The sequence below is a fragment of the Pantherophis guttatus genome, chromosome 6 (assembly GCF_059756535.1).
Source record: "Pantherophis guttatus breed Tessera chromosome 6, ASM5975653v1, whole genome shotgun sequence".
Lineage (NCBI taxonomy): Eukaryota > Metazoa > Chordata > Lepidosauria > Squamata > Colubridae > Pantherophis > Pantherophis guttatus.
This window is the reverse complement of record NC_142068.1, coordinates 28,687,572-28,709,675: the sequence shown is the minus strand read 5'-3', so window position 1 is coordinate 28,709,675 and position 22,104 is coordinate 28,687,572. Positions and strand designations below refer to the sequence as shown.

At 37.9% G+C, this 22,104-nt stretch overlaps 1 protein-coding gene and 1 long non-coding RNA gene across 3 annotated transcripts in view; one reads left to right on the top strand and one right to left on the bottom strand.

Moving 5' to 3' along the window:
* Positions 1-1,562: 1,562 nt before the first annotated feature.
* On the bottom strand, positions 1,563-22,093 carry LOC148113073 (uncharacterized). Its single transcript, XR_015728591.1, has 2 exons — positions 21,966-22,093; positions 1,563-4,894 (listed from the first exon to the last, which is right to left on the bottom strand). It is a non-coding gene; the product is annotated as an uncharacterized LOC148113073 (long non-coding RNA).
* The window catches only part of AGTR1 (angiotensin II receptor type 1), a 49,781-nt gene continuing 46,103 nt past the window's right edge, over positions 18,427-22,104 (top strand). Inside the window, exon 1 of one of the 2 annotated variants that reach the window (XM_087872637.1) lies at positions 18,427-22,061. In XM_087872637.1, coding sequence (XP_087728763.1) covers positions 21,958-22,061 — 104 coding nt within the window. In that variant the 5' untranslated portion in view covers positions 18,427-21,957. The remainder of the gene's footprint in view (positions 22,062-22,104) is intronic. The other variant, XM_087872638.1, reaches the window with a different exon arrangement.

Below are 22,104 nucleotides of genomic sequence, written 5' to 3'. Positions count from 1 at the left end.
GATCACAAAACAATTGGATAATAAGATTTAAAGTATGAGCCAGGAACAAAATAAGGTCATCGTTGTAAGAGTAAAATTAGAGTTGTTAGGTCATTCAGGTGCTATTTTAAATTACAAGCAAAGAGGGTTTAATGATTGCCATGCAACTGCAAACTGGCATTCTTTTTCAAGATTCTTTAAAGAAGTACACAAATTAAATATGTATTTTTGTGCCAGTGTGTTTATTCCTGTCTCAGCAAGCCCAATTTTTTCCATGCACCAGGCATTGTTTAGAGAGAGGTTTTTGCTAGCTGTTTTAATTAGAAGCTTATCACTTTCCTGGAATGGATTTATAAAGAACAAAAAGTTCTATGTCTTGCTTTTTGCAGGCCTTCTAAGACTCCATAGAAACATCTCAGAAAAGCACAATCTAATGTAGCTTCCTATAATTTCTTATAAGCTTGGTTGTTTGCCATCTTTTGCATTTAATTGGTTGTTAATAACTAAGCAGTGGTGTGTAATGAACCAAATGTTATTGTGGATGGACAAGAGCATTTAAACTGAGCAAATTCCCAGTTTTGATTGCTCAAGAGTCTGGTTTTTGCCTACTTTTTTTGTCATTTTGCATCATCGTTAAACTAATTCTGAATAGGAAAAGGTATTAAAATATTGCAACAAGTTTAATGATCAGTATTATTAATGGTGGCATTCATAAGTATTCAAAGAACATAGAATAATGAGAGCATTATGAGAATAGGATGAGAATTTGCTATTTAATTTTTTCTCCCATGGAAAATGATTTTTTAAAAATATTTTCAAATCCATATTTAAGACAATTTAAGTAAGGAAAAGAGAGCATACCTAACATGTGTTACCAAGTCTGGTTGGGCAAGGACAGATTTTCTCATAAGAAGTTTATCCAAAATAGATTTTTGGATGCTACTCTGGTCATAGGTACAAGGCTGAAAGCAGGAAGAAACAATGAACTTTCAAGAAACTTTAGTGATAACCAGTTGATCTAGTTTGCACATGAGCAAAATATGATTCCCTACATTTCAAGCTGGGGAAGTTTTTAATGTACCACCTCATAGTCCAGCTATTCACAATGAAATGTATAACTCACACCAGATGATGAATATCTGACCTTTGAATATCTCTGGATTGTCATCATATTTATCAGGCAGGAAGCAGGAAGAACAGAAGCAGTGTTAGTGACAACACAGGTGACAGGTTAATTTGTTCCAGTTGTGTTATTGATTTGTTTCAGTTGAGTCAAAACAGATAATCTGAACATCCATCTAATTCTGCTGGAGGTTCACTAGATTCTTACACCAGAGGAAGGCATTGGAAACTTATTTAGCAATCAATCATGTTTTTCAAAAAATATGATTAAAAACAATCAATCCGGACTTCTCACTTCAATGCTTTGAAGAAATGAAACTTCAGATAATATAAGAATTGGCAATTTATTCCAATTATATTCTCTCGCACTCATGGATATACTGTAGCTGTGTTGAGTTATGCTAGGGAACTGATATAACTTTTATGAGTTTAAGATTCATAGATAAGTCATCACAAATTGGTTACCTGTTTAATATAATTTTATATAAATTGTATCCTAAGATTCCAAAGTTATATCAAGCCATGATCAATAGAAGGAAACGTCACATTCTATTGGCACTGATTTGCTATTTCCAGATTGAAATACTGCTTCATTATTTTATTGATTAAATACATATCTACTTTGCTGCAGTGTACACAATCTATCAAAAATAAAAATCTATCCAATTGCAACAATAATAGAGTAGAAACATTGTCAAAAGCATCAAAAACAAATAAACAGTACATGACAAGAATTACACCTAAGTGTAATCAGTGAAAAATAAGGAAAAAGAACAAGATGACATCAGTTAGAAACATAAAAGCCCTCCAAGATAATTCACTTTTTAACATATATGCACTCGTCACCTCCCAGATCGACTATTTCAACGCTCTCTACATGGGGCTGCCCTTGAAAACCACTCGGAGGCTTCAGCTGGTGCAGAATGCGGCCGCGCGGGTCGTGATGGGAGTGTCCCGACGCTCCCATGTCACACCCCTCCTGTGTGACCTGCATTGGCTACCAGTTGTCCTCCGGGTGAGGTTCAAGGTGTTGGTCATTACCTATAAAGCCCTACATGGCTTAGGACCGGGGTATCTGGCGGATCACCTGCAGCCAGCAACAGTTCCCCATCGCCCGGTGTGCTCACACAGAGAGGACCTACTTGGCGTTCCGTTGGCCAAGCAATGTTGGCTGACGGCCCCTAGAGAGCAAGCCTTCTCTGTAGGCGCACCTACTCTCTGGAATCAGCTCCCCTTGGAGCTCCGGGTGGCCCCCGACCTTTGCTCTTTCCGCCGTGACCTTAAAACATGGTTGGCCTGGACTGAAGGGATTTTAATGGGAATTTTAGATTCTTTTATTGTTTGAATTTTAATTTGGACTTGTTGCTTATTGCTGTGAGCCACCCTGAGTCCTTGTTGGAGAAAGGGCGGCATATAAGTCCGATAAATAAATAAATATATCTAAAAAACAGAAGGAGAGGGGTTAGCTCTCCATTGGGAAGTAGTTATAACTCCTCTGAATCTTTCAGTAATATGATACTATAAGTATTTTTTCCCCTAAAAGTATCCTAGCTAAATCAAACCAACCCCAATTGGACAAAGTAATCTTGTAGATACCCTGGAAAAATGGCAAAAAATACTAAGGTGTTGGATTCCTATACAGTAATCTAGATTCTGATCATGATATGCTTTCCCCCTATTTTATTGCCCCATGCTCCGACCCACCCCCCAAAATTACATTGTTTCTTAAGAGTTACTTATGTTTTCATAGCAATGTTGGAGTTTCAGGATAACTAACTGATAGTTATCACAACTATCAGATACACAACTGATAGTAAAGATTAATTTCACTTCATGTGGTGAATATACTAAATGAATTTAAAGATAGCTAACTAGCTTGTTTTGCATTTTGCTTTGTTTGAATGTCATATACTAGTTGACCAGATTTCAAAGAAAAAAAATGGAGACATTAATATATGTCTTTTGTTGTTGTTAGTTGCGAAGTTGTGTCTGACCCATTGAGACCCCATGGATAGTCTTAACTCCTAGCTTGGACAAATTCCTGCAGGTATTTTTGGAAACATTTTTGACAATCATTTGTCCTTGCCTTCTTCCTCCTAGGGATTGAGAAAAAGAAACTGACCCACAGTCACCCACCTGGCTTTTTGCCTAAAGCAGGACTAGAATTCACAGTCTCCCAGTTTCTACCCTCATGCCTTTAACCACTACATAAAATTGTCTTTCTGTATAACTGGTTTTATTAATTAATGTGCAAAAGTGCTCAGTCAGGCACAATTTAACTGGATTGCAAAAATGTTAATGATCATTATATGATTGCAAACTGACACATTAATAAGTAGGTAGTTCCTCTAATCTAGTGGCAAATTGGAGTTTTGTAATCCCAAATTATTAGGGATTACAAGATTACAAGATTATAGGGATGCAGTGGCTCAGTGGCTAAGATGCTGAGCTTGTCGATCGAAAGGTTGGCAGTTCAGCGGTTCAAATCCCTAGTGCTGCATAACGGGGTGAGCTCCCGTTACTTGTCCCAGCTTCTGCCAACCTAGCAGTTTGAAAGCACGTAAAAAATACAAGTAGAAAAATAGGGAACACCTTTTGTGGGAAGGTAACAGCGATCTTTGAGCCTTTGGCATTTATTCATACTGACCACATGACCATGGAAACATCTTCGGACAGCGCTGGCTCTTCGGCTTTGAAACGGAGATGAGCACTGCCCCCTTGAGTCAGGAACGACTAGCACATATGTGCAAGGGGAACCTTTATCTTTAATCCCAAATACTGTTCCTATATACAATGAATTATGATCCATATTATGACTTGTTTGAGCCTGCTAATGTTACTACTATCAGCCAGCTGGGAATCTTGAAAATCTGGAAATGTTCCTGATTTGGGAGTATGCTTAAAATGTCTTTTCAAAAGCTGGGCTGTCTGATTACCTTGTCCTGTAAAGTTTGTAAGTATATACTAATGCATGTGATGGTATGTATCATTTAAGGTAATTTGCACCAACATAGCTTAGTTGTTTTAAGTTTCATTGGTAAAAAAATTTGCACACAGAGAGCGCAGCATGTCCTGCTAAGACCAGGATGCTTTGTAATAGAGAGATAAGAGAAGTTGCAAAATTGCAACACATGTTGATAACACAAGCATTTGTGGGGTGGGAGAAATCAATTATTTGTTTTGTAACTCTTGCTAGATTTTCTAGTTGTATCTTGACAAGTTAATGGCCATATTGGGTGTTTTACAATTGGCACAGAACAGGATATAATCACATTTTTATTATATTTCTATGGAAATTTCCAGAGCTTGCTGATCTCTAAGAAATATTGTTGGAAACACTGGCTGGAAAAATGCACTTAGGATATTTATAGGCAGTACCCAGCCCATAGGCAGTGAATGTGAATTTAAAATATGCATTCTCTTGGACAGATAAACACTCTTCTTAGATATGAGGCAGCTCTAACAATAGAACTAATGTGCCATGTGGAATAAGTCTCCATGTAGCCCAACAAAGAACAAAACCCGTAGTCATTCCTCTGAAAAAATGTGGCTTAAGAAGGAATGATTGATTATTGATTATATGCCATCAAGTCATTGTCAAATCATAACCACAATATAGATGTATTTTCTCCATGATGATCTGTCCTTAATCTGTTCTTTCAAATCTTCCAGACGTGCACTTAACTGTAACTGAATCTATCCACTTCGCTGCTGTTCTTGTCCCCTTTTTCTCTTTCATTTCAGCTTTTCCAACTTTAGACCTTTCTCAAGAGAGCTGGCTCTTCATATAATTCTGAAAGACAATAATTTGAGTTTGGTCAGTTGTGTCTCAAGTGGGTTTTCTTGAGGGTTAATTTGTTCAATAATGCATTTCTTTGGTATTCCCAAGAGTCTTCTCCAACACAAAAGTTCAACAGGGTCAATACACTTCCTATTCTACTTAGTATAAAATACAGTCAGGATAATATTAGTCTTAAAGTAAAATAATTTCAGAATAATAGTCCCATATAAAATGAATGAAGCAAGCAATGAACCAGAAGACTAGTTACACTAAAGTCACTCATGCCCTAGTTACCTCCCATATGGACTACTGTAATGCTCTCTACATGGGGCTCCCCTTGAAAAGCACCCAGAGGCTCCAACTGGTCCAGAACGTAGCCGCGCGGGTGATTATGGGTGCAGCTTGTTACGCCCATGTAACACCTCTCCTACGCGAGCTGCACTGGCTCCCGGTGGTCTTCCGGGTGCGATTCAAGGTGTTAGTTATCACCTTTAAAGCGCTCCATGGCTCCACCGACCAGTTCGTTCTCACAGGGAGGGATTACTTAGGGTACCGTCAGTCAAATTATGTCGACTGGCGATTCCCAGGGGGAGGGCCTTCTCTGTGGGGGCTCCAACCCTTTGGAATGAACTGCCCCCAGAGATACGGAATATCCCTGATCTCCGTGCTTTCCGCCGTGCCCTCAAGACCCTGATGTTCCAACAGGCGGGGCTAAACATACGAACATGTGAAAGATTTTTTAAATGTTATCTAATTCTGGGTTTTATTTAATTGACCAAACTAAGTAATAATTTTAATTAGCAATTTTATAATGTTTGTGTGTCTATATTTTTCTTGACTGTACACCGCCTTGAGTCCTACGGGAGAAAGGTGGTATAGAAATATAATAAAGAAAGAAAGAAAGGAAGGAAGGAAGGAAGGAAGGAAGGAAGGAAGGAAGGAAGGAAGAAAGAAAGAAAGAAAGAAAGAAAGAAAGAAAGAAAGAAAGAAAGAAATGTGCTCGAGAAAAGTGAAGTCACTCATGTGAAGACTTGGAAAAAGACATGAAAAGGGAGAGATACTTCCTTCCTAAAGGTAAAGGTAACGGTTCCCCTCACACATATGTGCTAGTCATTCCCGACTCTCCGGGGCAGTGCTCATCTCCGTTTCAAAGCTGAAGAGCCAGTCCTATCCAAAGACATCTCCATGGTCATGTGGCCAGCATGACTAAACACCAAAGGTACATGGAACGCTATTACCTTCCCACCAAAGGTGATCCCTATTTTTTCTACTTGCATTTTTTACGTGCTTTCAAACTACTAGGTTGGCAGAAACTGGGAGAAGTAACTGGGGCTCACCCTATTATGCAGCACTAGGGATTTGAACCGCTGAACTGCTGACCTTTTGATTGACAAGGTCAGCATCTTAGCCACTGAGCCACTGTGTCCCTGTCACTTCCTTCCTACTACACTATAAATTATATTCCATAATGACTTGCATGTGCATAAGTACAGTATTCTTGCTGCCTTGATCTACTCCCTGTGTTTTAGAAAAGCTAACCGTGCCAGATTGTGTAGTAACCTATCTTTACTACACAATTTGCTACATTTTTATAAAAGAATACCATTTAGGATTTCTAGTGCTCCCAAGATGTTCCAAAGGAGTATGTATGCAGCTGGTGAGAATTTGAATTTTCAGGCTTAATTTAAAATGAACCTCTCCAAAGACTTCCCAAAGTTCTGCAAGTTTAAAAGCTGCAGATTGAAAAATTAAACACACAAAAATGCCTCCGATCACTTAAAAAAAAAAAAAAGCACATATATCAGTGTCATTGTATAAATTAACATGGACTGAGTCCTCATTGAAATAAAGTTGAAGTATTTTAGGAATTAATACCCTCCACCCCCCACCATCTGTTGTTGATTTAAAGAAATTCAAGGCTATGGTGCAATGCTTTGGAATATCTTGTAGGACATCCTGCACCCTTTAAATGAACTGCTCAGAGCAACAAGAACTATTTGGCAATGGGAAAAAGATGACGCTTTCATGGAATAGAATATTGAGTCACAGGCTCATTTTTCTTAGATAAATGTATTTGATTTTTATGATATATTTAAAATAAAAAATTATATATATATATATATATATATATATATATATATATATATATATATATATATATGCATGTTTATTTATTATTAAGTTTATTAGAATTATTATTTATTAAATTTAGTGGCATCTTAACTCTAGTGGACTCTGGGAAGTGTATAAAACTAAAAGGGGAGGGGGGGAAACAGCTAAGCATATTAAATCAAATACGCAGCCCAGAATAATCTCCAGGTGCTATTAAGAAAATGAATGTTAACATTTTCTTCATGTCCTGTGCCAAGCATATTGGGCTACAAGCTTACTTCACAGTTCTTGATCCGCAGCTCAACATTGCTTAAAGTATATTTCTAATTTTTACAGCTTATCACTCAAGAGGCGATATAGTAAAATGTAATTCTGATATATGGATAGAAAAGGCGCAAACTGGTGAATCCAAGATAGAGTTCCCCAACCTTTCTGGCCTGGTAGACCAGTGATGGTTGGGAAAGAAGATGGATCTATATACTGTAAGTGCCTGGCAAGCACGCATGCGTTCAGCTCCATCTGCACAAATGGTGTGCAGCCATTCACTCAAATGGAGTTCACATGCACATGCTTACCCACTGCTCATGCATGTGGGATATGCATACGTGAGCGCTCACCACCCTTTCTGCAGCCCAGTTGCAAATGCCTCACGGCCCACTAGTGGGCCATGACGCAGAGGTTAAGAACCACTGTTCCAAGGCATATCATAATCATCTTATCAAAATTTCCAAGAATAGGGTCCATGCCCATTGTCATGTATAGCACATTTGCTGTCACATATTTCAAGCGATATTTGGTTGCCCTGCAAGTGAACCATGACCTGTTTGATATCTGTGCCAGATTTGCCCTAATCTGATAGTTCTTTTATGACTTTACCAACACATACCATTGCCAGCCATCCTTGAATTTAAAACTTTGGATTGATGATGACTAAGTATAATAGCAATTATCTACAAATAGAAAACAATATATTTAGATGCAAGAAGAACTAATATAGTAATGTAATATATTTATGTCCATATGCTTTATTTAGTTTTTTAAAAATCTTATCATCTCTTAGTTTGGGAAATTAATTTGGAATTACTGGTTAAGCAATGTAATCTTCATCAGTTACTATTTTGTATATTTTTACATTTCCATGAATTTTATATGATTCTAATTTATAAAATACAACCCAAATGCTTATAATTTTTCTAATTTTTTATGAATCAATATAAATCATCCAGATGACTGTTGATTATTGAACCATGTGTATATTCTAATCTGATATTTCTATTATTCCTTATATTTATCCAGCTCCCCTTTCACATCCTTTTGTTATTGACAAATGTACATATAGAAACTCTATCTTGGCAAAAATAGGGAAATAAATAACTCAACATGGATTAAGAAACAGATGGTCCATTTCAAATTCTTAGTTTAAAAAGAAAACTAAAGATAAAGAACAACTTGACTAATAAAGATTTAATTAAATATGACTATTGCTTATTTAGTAAAATTACTCATGGACAGGGAGATCTGGATTAAAGAACTGGTAGATGGAAAGGAAAGTGCCTACAATGCATTTTCTCCCCGCCATTTCTCTGTTTACACTCTTCACTCCAACTCCATTGTGCTATATCAGTGTGAATCTTGAATTGAGCAAGAAATAACAGCTGAGGGAGATGTAATAGAAAAATGACCAGCAGGGAAAAGCATTAAGAGCACACACTGTTCTCTCCTTCCTTGGCGACATCTTGGCTCTAAATTACTCCTCTTGAAACAGAAGCATATGCCAAGAATTCTGTTACATATTTTATTGGATAACATTCAGTTTAAGTTCTCACGGCACAGAAAAGATATACGTATAATGTCATACACATATTTAAAGGTACTTTGAAATGAGCTTTAAAATAATCTTTTTAAAAATATGGTAATTTCAGTTATCTTCAAAATCCTTATTACAACAGCTTTGGAAGAAATAGTCAAAAATGTATCTAAAGTAATGAAAAAAATTCTTCAGTTTGCTCCTGCATTATGCAAATTTCACTTTGTAGGAGACTGAATTCTATTTTTGCAGTTTACTTATTTTTCTTACATTATCTCATAGTGTGAAATGTTTATAAATAAAGCATTATTGTTATTAGGGGCGATTTATCCTGTTAGTTTGCACTCAGATGGAGATAATACAATAAACATTGGAATGATTAACACATGGAGTTACTTGACTCTCTAAGTGATTTATTTCCATATTTACCTCCCTCATTCACAACAGCTTCAAAATGGCTTATATAAAATGTATAAAAAAGATTTTTAAAAAATAGAACGCAAACAAAAACATGAATTAAAAATAAAATAGCAGATCAAACAGCTAAAAGAGATTTCTCATAATGAACTCCAAGAAGATGACACACACATCCCAGGCTAAAAGTAAAGTCACCATATATGGAAGGTACCAGAGAAATATAATATCTCTGATAGCCATCCATCTATTCTCCAATTTAAAAAGCGTAAGGAGAAGTATGCCTGAATATCTTAAACTTGCACCTTATAAATGCATGATTCATATGCCTAATTAAGGCAGGCACAGCAAAGTTCATTGGGAAAAAACTATTTAAAATAGTTTGCACTTGACAAAGTGTCCTCTCTAGCCTTTTCAGACATCAGATATCCTTATACAAACTTCTGCAATAATATGCCTTCTCTCAAAACTAAAAGTATCTGAACTCTTCTGAAATCAACACATCTTATGAAATTTCAAAGATTTTAGCCCTGAAATATTATGAAGTCTCATGCAAAAAATCCCAAATCTTGCAAGATTTAATAATTATTCCATGTTCTATATCCGTGATGGCAAACCTATGGCACGCGTGCCACAGGTGGCACACGGAGCCATATCTGTGGGCACACAAGCATTGCCTTAGTTGAGCTCCAGCGCGCATCCACGCACCGACCAGCTCATTTTCAGGCCTTCCAGTCCCACCAGAAGTCAGGAAACAGGGCATTTCTGGCCTCCAGGGAGGTGGAAAAGGCCGTTTTTGCCCTCCCACCTCCCACCCAAGAAAGCCTCTGGAGCCTGGGGAGGGCAAAAAACAGGCCTACTGGGCCCACCACTAACCTTTTTGGTGTTGCATGCCAAAAGCAGGGGGAGGTCGTGCATGCATGCACGGGGCCATGGGGGGGTATTGAATTATGGGTGTGGGCACACGCACACTCCCCCCCACGGTCTCTCCCCGCTTTTGGCACACTATGGCAAAAAGGTTAGCCATCCCTGTTCTATATCCTAGGATGCTAGAAACCTGGGGCTGGTCCTTTGCAATATAACAGGTCTTCAGATACTTGATGAGGGTTATCATAGCTCCACCTTTCATCCTGGTTTCTTCAATTTCTCCTTCAGGACTTTGTTTCCAGCTTCCTGATTATCAATGGTGCTCTTTTTCAAATCGTTTCTAGGCTTAACTACTTTTTAAAGTCTCATGCCCAGAATAGATACCATATTCAAGGTGAGATATAACAAAAGAAGAATTAGGTTAACTACTATTTTTTAAAAAATGGGATACTCGTGCTTGGCTATGAAACTTTGTGATGGTGCTTGATAAATCAACACTTACAGCTTGACAATTAATGAGTAGTTATGATTGGCCTCTCCTCTCCCCTTCTCTCCTCTCCCCTTCTCTCCTTCAGCCTTGCCCCACAGAACCCTATCCTATCCTATTCCCCTTCTCTCCCTCAGCCTTGTCCCACAGAAGCCTCCCCTATCCTATCACCTTCTCTCCTTCAGGCTTGCCCCACAGAAGCCTCCCCTATCCTTTCTCTCCCTAAGGCTTGCCCCACAGAAGCCTCCCCTATCCTATCCCCTTCTCTCCCTCAGCCTTGCTCCACAGAAGCCTCCCCTATACTATCACCTGATTGCTGCTGTGAAAGTAAAACTGAAAGTGAAACTCCTCTCCTCTGCTTGTGTTTTGCATTTGGAACAGATTTCTTTTCAGGTAGGGAGGGGGAGTAGAACTCTTTAGCATCATAGCATGGAACAAATTTCTTTTCAGGTGGGAAGGGGCAGTAGAACTGCTTAGCATCAGAGAGCTGTTTGGAAAGTGAAACAGTATTTGCTGTGTGAGCAACAAGGAGACAGAAAGTAGCCTGGCCATGGCTTAGCTCAAGGGTTTTGTATTAAAGCTGCTTCCTGCTGTGAAAGTAAAACTGAAAGTGAAACTCCTCTCCTCTGCTTGTGTTTTGCATTTGGAACAGATTTATTTTCAGGTGGGGAGGGGAAGTAGAATTCCTCAGCATCAAATCATGTTAATAATATAGAAATACTAATGCTCTGATGGTTATTTCGAAAAATCCTTTCTTAGTGAGCACCTAGAAGCCAAGAGGAACATACATGCCAAGTTTCAAGTTTGTAGACTTTACAGTTCTGGAGATTTCGTGATTATGGCATGAGTGGTTTTTGCTTTTATATATATAGATTTCCATACTTTATACTGTAGAATCTAATTGTAGGGAGCAGAACAAATGGATTTTGGCACCAAGTAGCTTATTATTGCTGAGCACATTGTAAGCCGCCCTGAGTCTCTGGAGAAGGGCGGCATATAAATCAAATTTTAAAAAAAATTATCTTAAGTTTAACAAAAAGGAAAAAGAAGGGAAAGAAGAACAAAAGAGGGAAACAGATTATGGAAAGCAATATAGCAATAGTACTTCGAATTATATACTGCTCCATAATGCTTCATAACACTCTTTTGAATGTTTTGCAATGTCAGCATATTGCTTTCAACAATCTGGGTTCTCATTTTACGGATTTTAGAAGGATGGAAGGCTTGAGCCAATCAGGATCGAACTCCTGGCTATGGACAGAGTTAGCATGCAATGCTGCATTTTTACCACTGCACCCATATGACAGAGTATGGTAAAAGAAATCACAAGATGGACACAATGATGTGATTGGTGCTTTTATGTGCATTGTGGCCTATATTAACTTTTTTTTTAACTATACTCGGCAGCCATCCCTTTCTAATATAAAAAATAAATAAATTAAAAATTAAACAAGAAATATATCTCATATATTTTTCAACATGTCTATATTTGGTGAGTTGCTGAGGTGGTTCCATTGTTATTAATATATGTTGCTATCTTCCTGCCTTTTAATTGTAATATGAGTACTTCAATTTATCATTTAGATTACTGTTTTATATATATTTTAATGTACACTGCCCAGAATCACTTTTGTGAGAAGGGCAGCCATATAAATATGATGACTGAATCAATGCAACAGAGACTTAATCAATGAATATCTCTATGCATCTTTGTGTTTGTATACACACTGCACACTTACCCAAGAGAAAACCCACTGAAAATTTGAGAAGAACCTTGTTGAATCTGACCTAGGCAACCCTCCATCTCACATAGTAGACCACTAGATGCTTCTAGGAAGCTCACAAGTAGCAGATCTGGGCATACACCAATGCATCACTGAATTAGAAGAAACCCACTATTGCAAATTACATACCCCAAATTTAAAGTGAGGAAATACAAGAAAAGTTACATAAAGAAACAACTGTCCATCAAAAAACAGTCTCATTTCTTATTATCTAAAATGTTGGGAATAAAAAGTTAACTGTACATTGCTCCTTATCAGTTTGATAAGAGGACATTAAGAGTCACTGAAAGAAAAATGTTCACTTTGAGAAATCTATGTGTATGATTATCAATGTTTCAATAAGCAATTTGGCAAAAAGGGCCGATTAGAGATAGAATGACAGTCACTCCAATTTCTCCAACAGACTTAAGTCTAGTATTAGTTTAGCCCAGTCTTATTTACAAATAATGGATGCCCTGTTTAATTCAGCCTCAACAGAAAAATAACAGAGTGAACCAGACCAACCACAGTGAGGTGCAAGGAAACAATTACAGCAATTATTCCTATCTTCAGGATGTGATAAAATAAAGGTTGAAGAAATTGTCAACAACTCTGCATAGTGCCAATACTAGGAAAAATACTTTAAATAATAATCAGAAAATCACTCCAGAATAAAATATAAGAGAACATATTAATTAATTGAAAACAATGCAAGTGTACTTCAGAAATATATATATAGTTTTGGTCTTATGGTTCTTAACAAAGAGGAATACCTGTCTGAGAAAGCTGCTTAGCTTTCTTTATGCCAAATTACCAAGGCATCTAAGAACAGTAACAGAAGATGTGGTTTATATTAAAGAGAGGCCAGATTTGGGAATAAGGATTTCGTTCAGTGCTGACCTCTGAATCTGATCACAATGGACTACATGGGCAAATAGTGTTTCTTGGTACAGAACAGCTTCCTATATTCTTAAAATAAATGCAAAAGAATTGTGATTTCAGAGAGTCTGCCCTTTAATTCACCCATTCTTCGTCCTAATAAAATGCATAGCGATCCTGTTTCATTGTGTGCATACAAAAATCCTTACGTTCAAATCATTCTGGATCCACTCAGTGAAAAACAGATATGCAACGTCTTTAAAAACCTATCCTGATAATTCTTAAAACCAGTACTATTCATATGTGCATAGTTGAATTACAAATTAAGTCAACTACATTTTAATCCAGGATGATACATTAACCCATATAATTTGGGGAGTTTATGGTCCAATGTGCTGTGCATATCTAGGAAACTGCTTTCATTCCATGAATCACGGTTAAATTAATATGAATAAACATTCATATGAACATAATCTCTGGGATTTACAAAGAATAACATTGTGTGAAAAATGTGTCTATGACTTTACATTCATCTGTGATTTTTTAAAAAGAAAAGTAAAGCATTATAATCCAATGTTAGAAACAACCATGGCGTATGGTGGTTGTATAGCATTACTATGATATATAATAATACTATCATATAGTATTTTCATTTCATAGATAAAAAATTAAGGCTGAATGAAAGTCAGGAGTCTGGATATGATTTAAGATTGAGCAAGCCTGTAGGTCAAACCTGTGGACGTTGTGTTTACCACACAGATGGTGTTGCCTGGTTCCTTTAAAATGTTTAAAAAGCAGTTGGAGATGGAGAAATCCAGACTCAAGCTGTAGTAAGAATATTTACAGTCATATTACACTGTGATTATGGGACATAAAAGGGAAGGAAGAACATTAGATAGAACATTATCACTTACTTTTCTCCTTACCACAATTACTATTTTTTTTTAATATTTCTTAAAATTTAGAAGGAAACATGCAGAAACATCACTGCTTAGCTATGATACCCAGTGTACTAATATTTCAGGTTTATGTTTCTAAAAATATTTTTCTTATACCAAATGAGGTTTTTAATTCTTTTTTAAAAATAGGGGGTGGCTGAGAATCCAAATCCTTGTTTTAAAAAATAAGTAACACTTTATTTCCAAGAGTTTGGGACAGTATTCTTTTCTTCAGAATACTAAAACCTAATATGGTCTGATTTTGCCCTTATAAAGTTAATCTTTAAGCATACACAGAATTTATGGCATAGCCAAGATTGTAACTGTAACTGTTGTAACAGTGATTGTAACAGTGTAAACTGTTCCATAGTTACACTGATTTCACTAAGGACACAAGTGCTCTGTAGAGAGAATTCATGAAAGAAACAACTGCTAGTCACAAACAGGGTGGATAAAAATCAATGATTTTTTTTAAAAAATAAAAAAAATCAGATTTTTTTATTTAAATCAGATTTTTTTTATTTAAATCGGATTTTTTTGATTTTTATCGAATTTACTTTAATAAAAAACTTGGGGGTAAAAATCTATCGTAAGGTAGTTTTCTATTTAAGATACATAAATAATTTAGTTTATTCAGCATGAAATGGAGCTTAGTTATGTAGCATGAGGCTGTATATTCTGCAACACTGGGACTATCGGTGAGTCAACAGTGGGTCAAAGGAGTAGCAGAGATGACAATTGCTCTTTAAAAATTATGATTTAAAGCGAGTTGATTTAAATCAAGACTTTTTACCAGTGATTTAAATCATGATTTAAATTGTAATTTAAATCAACTCGATTTAAATCAAATCCACCCTGGTCACAAAGCACACATGGTCACACTTTTTGTGAGTGAATATTAACCATTTTCTGCTTTAGGATAATCTATAAATTTCAAAATTTCAACAAATTATGTCTTAAATCTTTCCCAAATTCTATTTTAATATTTTAAAAATCCACTCCATCATTTACAGAGCATCTGTAATTTCACTATATATTTGACTTGAAGAATGTCTGGATATTCCCATGATTTACAGAAATTATCCAGAGGAATTTTCTTGATCAGTATAGACTCTTATTTTCATTATCTAACATTATATGGTAACTTTCAGTACTTTTACCTTAACACATGTTCTATCAAGAAAATCTGAATTATTCATCCTCAAAACTGAAAATACGTCAAATTCAATCCGAATCATATTTTGAATTTATATTCTTGTCTGCTTGCTTGAAATACGGAGGTGACTGATAGCTATCATGGCAAAACCATTATCTTTACGGTAGGCATAGAACAATATCATATTTAACCAAAGGAATTCAGTGCTACCAAGAAATAATAAAAGAAAAATATAAGCTCAGGAAAATTCCTGTCCCATCCTGTAAATTCGGAGTTGTCAACTTCATCTGAAATCAGTCCTCAAATTCTTCATTAGATGTTCCATTTGACAGCCTACTAAATGTGTAAGCATGTAAACATGTGTTTTATACAAAATTAATTAACCCGCCATCTGCATGAGATAACTCTTTTCTCATACACAACTCATTCTTATATACATACACACACACACACACACACACACACACACATATATATATATATAAGTACCCCTCCCTTGTTCAACAAAGGAGATTAAGGAAAGTGTTATGTATGTAGATTTGGGCGGGCAGTTTGAATTAACTGACCGTCAGCTGATTGGCTGACCACCACAGCTGCAAGATATATAAAGAGAGCTGTTTCCCCTGGTCAGTTGCTGGGTTCTCACCCTACAATAAAGAGCTGTTGTCACTCACTGCCTGGCTTGCTGCGTCCTCATTCACCCAACTTAACATTGGCGACAAAGGTGGGATTTTGAGGCCAGAAGCCACGGAAAGAGCTGAAGCGACGAGCCGCCAAGACAGCTGCAAACCCGAATCTAGCCATGCGAGCAAGCGGAGCACTTGGAGAATCTACCGACGATGTCTACCTATGTGCCGCCAGCGCCTTTTAACTCCGCGGAAGAGAAGTGGGGATCCTACATGTCCCGCTTCGAATGCTTCCTGGTGGCCAGCGACCTACAGGGGCTGCCTGACCTACGGAAGAAAGCCCTGTTCCTGAGCCATTGTGGAGCCAAGGTGTTCGATATGGCCAAGGCCCTGTTGGAACCGAACTCGGTCTACACCATCTCGTGGCAGACGCTTCAGACACTGCTGAAGGACCACTATGCCCCAACGCGGTCGAAGTACGTCCAACAGTTCGACTTCCGGCAACGGCTGCAGCAGGAGGGAGAATCGATCAGCGAGTACGTCGCTGGCCTGCACAAAGCCGCAAACCAGTGAGTGTACAGAGACCTCGATGAGATGCTCCTAGAGCAACTAATCTGTGGAGTGAGAGATATTCGCTTGCAGAGGAGATTGCTCGCAAAGACAAATCTCACGCTACAAATGGCACTGGACGAGGCAAGGGCTCGGTATGCAAAATGATCTAGTACTACTCAAAATTACAGAGAAATCCATTATTGAAAACCTAGAACAAGATGACAAACATGGAAGGAGACAGACACTGAGGAGTGAAGGATCTAGAAGACCATCAACAGAACTGGGAGGTAGAAAGATCTGATTCAGAAGGCCATAGTTCATTCAAAGAGCTTCCTTCCACTGCTCTTTAATTCATTAAACACAAATTCAAGAAAACTTCCCAATCAATTGTGCCTTTGAATTGTCTGCCTGAGGCATTAAATTGTCTTAGCCAGAAACCATTTTTCCACTGCATTGGAAACCAGTTCAGTATAAACCCAACTACTCACCTCCACTTCAAACAGCTGTTAAAATTGATAACAATATGCTATAGATCCAGTGGTAGTATTGAGTTGGAATTAACAGCTAATGTTAATCCCAAATATGCTATTTCAAAAGGCAACTGGACTCTCTGTTTTTCTTCAGTTCTGGAGAAGTTCTGGAGAACTGCAGAAGATTCTTGGATGAGAAGTGAAACATCTTCAAGGAAAAACAAAGAAAACCATGACCTGCATGACTGAGAATCTCCATAGACATTCAGCTACAATTAGGAATAGATAAACCATCTGTCAAGCTCTCCCACAGCTTAATGACAGGCAAAAATTCCAGACATGTGGATCCTTTTTCCTCTTCTCTTACATGCACCCAACATGACTTTAGTCAGAAAATGCTGATCATGCAGAGACAATAAACAAAAAGAATGTTGGCGCATTCCTTTTTCATACCAGTGATATGGCTAACAAGAAATTCAACCACATCTGCAGCTTTGGATGAACATTTTCACTTTTAACAAATACAAATTAACTATTGGAGCTAGTTAAATTGTTACAAAGATGAACCTTACAGTACTGACTATATTTTAAAGAAGAAGAAGGTCTTTTTGTATAATTCTAATCTAATTAGTATCTTTTTGTATAATGCTAGTCAAAATAAGATGCTTTTTTCACACATTGGAATATTACATCAGCCTTATATTGCAGAGTGTGCAAACCAGACAATTCTGCTTTCTGGAATTCATCGTGTGAAATGTTATCCTTAATTTAGTCCAGTTTTCTAGAGCATCATAATATTAGCTTTGAATAATAGAGCCATGGTGCTTTAAACTGATAGGTAGAATCTGAACAAAATTAGGCCAACAATACCTACAGTTATGACTTGAAGTAGTGTGTGTATACTGTTGAGGTGAACAAAAAAAAATGAGTCCTCTCATAATGCTCTTTGGAAGAATGCCTTTGAATTTCTGACTTGATAAACAGATGTGCAAGCCCACAACTGCCAGACTGTTCTCCATTGAATATACATGAACAGCTGCTGAGAAACATATGTCACTCCTATTTCAAAATTAAGAGGAAGCTGAAAAGGTGCACTTGCAAATGCATAATAACAGCCATCTATCATCTCCACAACTACCACAATCATCATAATTATTAAGTTTAGAAATAATTTAAGTGTTCATTAAAGAAACTTTATCTAATATAGCCTCAAATGGGGACCAATCAGATGTCTTTTAAGTATATATCTCTGTCTACCATATAGCTTCCCCTTATGGATTGAATGCAATATCATAAGCCAAATAGAAAAGAGCAGTGGTTTGCATGTCGAAGCTTATGCCTACATTTTGGCATCATTACAATTAAGATCACCTATGATTAGAAACACCAATAATACTGAGACAACATCTGAAAGATTTTTTTTCCTAAATCGAGAACTAGGGTTAAATGAATCTATCCTTTTAGGCATTTTTTTTGCTTTTTAATTATATGATATGTTCCAGAGGCAACATCTGTATTACATTGACTGAAGGTTTACAAATAGCTTTCAAATTACTGAGTTTTTTACACCAATTTGCCAAAGTTAATACATATATTACATTTTACCGTTATTTTTACTATGTTTTCTCCAATGTATTTTTTTCTTTCACTGGTAAATTACATCATGACATTTGAATAAATGAAAATTTCAAAGAACTATATTCTGCTTTGCATTCTCATTTGTAAAAATGCATTGTTGGAGTAGTTTGGAGAACCATCCAAAAGGATGGTTCAAGTTAGCGGCTTACAACTATTGGAAGGCTAGTCAGGCCACACATCAACCTCCCCAACTGAGATATAAGTTGTTCTATTTGTCACCCAGGACAGATCCACTTGTCAATCTCTCATGCTTTCTTATTTCCTCTACTGCTGATAAATGTCAGTCTCATCTTGCTGGCTCAGCATCAAACCTATACAGTATGTTCACTCTTCTATTATCTATTTCTATCATTTTCCTTATCTACCACATCATGTAAAGATTTTGATTGGTCCTTCTTCATTGACAACTCTTCTTCCTGGACAGTCACAGTTCCAGCATCTCTGACTGCTGTATAAGCAGTGTACAGTTTTTAAAAAACCCTTTGTTGCTTAGTTAAGATCTCAATGCATTTATTCTTGCATTTAGAATAAATATTAATATCCATACACATGTACACATATACATACTAGTGCCAATTTTTCCACATCATAACCAAGTTCCTCATTTCATGAAGGTCAAAGTTGCATGCTGAAATTGGAAGGAATGCCTTTACCATTTATTTATGGCATGGATAATATCATTATACCATAAGAACTGTGGTGGCCCAGTGGTTAGAATGCAGTACTGCAGGCTACTTCGGCTGACTGACTGCAATTTGGCAGTTTGAATCTCACCAGGCTCAAAGTTGGCTCAGCCTTCCATCCTTCCAAGGTCGGTAAACTGAGGACCCAGATTGTTGGGGGCAATATGCTGACTCTGTAAACCGCTTAGAGAGGGCTGTAAAGCGATATATAAGTCTAAGTGCTATTGCTATTATCTTTTCTTCTCTTTCCTAGCCTCTGTCATTGCCTGCTTGAGCTGAAACAGAGATGTACAACTTTGTAGTAGAGGAAGTTACCACTCATGGTATTCTGTGAAGCAGAGGGAAGGGCAGCTGACAAAAGATTACAGATAGTCCTCGACTTACAACAGTTCCTTTAGTGACTGTTTGAAGTTACAATGGCACTAAAAAAAGTGACTGCTGACCGTTTTTCACACTTACGACCGTGGCAGCATCCCTGTGGTCACGTGGTCAAAATTCAGATGCTTGGCAACTAACTCATATTTATGACAGTTGCAGTGTCCCAGGGTCATGTGATTGTTGCGGCCTTCTAACAAGCAAAGTCAATGGGGAAGCCAGATTCACTTAACAACCGTGTCACTAACGTAACAACTACAATGACTCACTTAACCATTGTGGCAAGCAAGGTCGTAAAATGGGGCAAAGCTCCCTTAACAAATGTTTCACTTAGTAACAGATATTTTGGGCTCCATTGTGAGGACTATCTGTACATTGTTGCTTCCCCATTTCTGTGATAATAGCCAACAGTCGTCTATGAGGCTAGCATGTGCTGTTGAAATCAAGCAGCACTTTAAACTGCCTAGATTAAACCCCAGAATCTCCCAGCATGCTTTTTTAAAAAAACAAAAATCCAAGCCAAGGGTAGGGCACAACAACAACTAGGTTGCCTGATGTTGAACCCATGATAAGAAGCCTGAGAAAGGAAGAATCAAAGCAAACAGATGACAAAAGCTCCAAAGGTCCAAATATGGGTAACATGTAGGATACCTGAGGCTTTTAGTGTTTCATAGCAGCAACGAATGGTTGGCTATGTGTCATTTGCCCTTTTTCCAAAAAGAGAATAAAAATAAAGAGAGAGATGTCCAAAACATGAACTTCTCTGGCATGAAGAGCTCCACTTGACTGTAAGCCATGGGAACACCAAGGAGCAGAGAGAATAGCAAAGGACTAGGGTATACCATGGCAAGACCAATGGGAGAGATGAAAGAAGTGCCATCTTTCCGAAGTGGGTAAAAAGAAGACTCAGATTGTTGGGGGCAATATGCTGATTCTGTAAACCGCTTAGAGAGGGCTGTAAAGCACTGTGAAGTGGTATATAGGTCTAAGTGCTAAGTGCTACCTTCCCAACAACCATCAATGCAGGGTTCATTGCCTCCATACAGTGACTTGAAAAATGAAGGGCAGAAACACCACTTTGCTGTGGAGCACAAAAGCCTATAAGATGATTCCGCAGTGGGATACTTGCAGAAGTTTGTGGATAGCCAGGCTCTTTAAATAAAGGATGAGGCATGCTTGCAGTGGAACAAGGCACCATATGATTTAGTCTAGGTTCAAATTCAAAATGAAATCCCTGCAAAGCAGGGGTGAAATCCAGCAGGTTCTAACAGGTTCTGGAGAACTGGTAGCGGAAATTTCGAGTAGTTCAGAGAACCGGCAAATACCACCTCTGGCTGGCCCCAGAGTGGGGTGGGAATGGAGATTTTGCAGTATCCTTCTCCCAGGAGGGGAGGGAATGGAGATTTTGCAGTATCCTTCCCCTGCCATGCCCACCAAGCCACGCCCACAGAACCATTAGGGAAAAAAATTGGATTTCACCCCTGCTGCAAAGTGCAGATCAGAACTAAACTGACCAATCAAAAGAAATGTCCAGTTAACTTGTATGTTTTGTCGGTCCACTTGTCCACTATTTGCAGTTGATTTGAAGGTGATGTTGAGTAAGGGAAAGCAATCCAGTATCCTCCCAGGACAGGTCTTTTGGATAGCACGTCAAAAACCTTTTACACTGATTCCTGCCAACAGCAGTGAATGGGTTAATTGAAATCTCAGACATCTAGAAGTTATGGAGTCGAAGTTTGAGAACTCTCAAGAGAAGTTTTGAACACCGTATGTATATCCTCATGTGGGAGGGACATATCCCCTCCCACAAAACACAGAGGCACATATATGTATACAATGTAAGAATTACAGAAATCAATCAGTGAAGGGAACTGTGTGTGAAATTCTCTCTGTGTGAAATTCTCTTCACACACTCCCGGTGCAACGCCCTGACCACACTGAGCTGTGCCTCAAGTAATTGTTCCCATGAGGACCCCATAGAGGCCCCCGAAAATGTGAACAAGCTGTTTGCTTTCTGGCGGGGAAATGCGGGCCTTTTATCAAAGAGGAAAGCGCTGCTTCCATCGAATAAATTCCTTGTGTGTCCAATCACACTTGGCCAATAAAAATTGACTATTAATGACTATTAATAAACGCAAAAAAAAAAAACCCACTACTGAAACTTTCGTTCCCCCACCATTCGAAAAAACGTAAAACTTTGCAAAGGAGTCTCTTCAAACCGAGGGAATCGTTCCCGATTTTTATCTCCTTTTTTTTTCTACGTCCTCTTGAGAGTGCAGAGCGAGGGAAGCGGGAGGGAAGCGCGCTGATGGATACCTTGGCTAGAAGGCGAAGCTTGAGGCGCACGCGTGTCCTTCCACGCAGCGATTTCATTACCGGTGGGCTCCGGCGGCGAGGAAGAAGACCGTGGAGGTTGGAAGGCAGAGGCCGAATCACGAGCTGGGAGGAGCGGCGG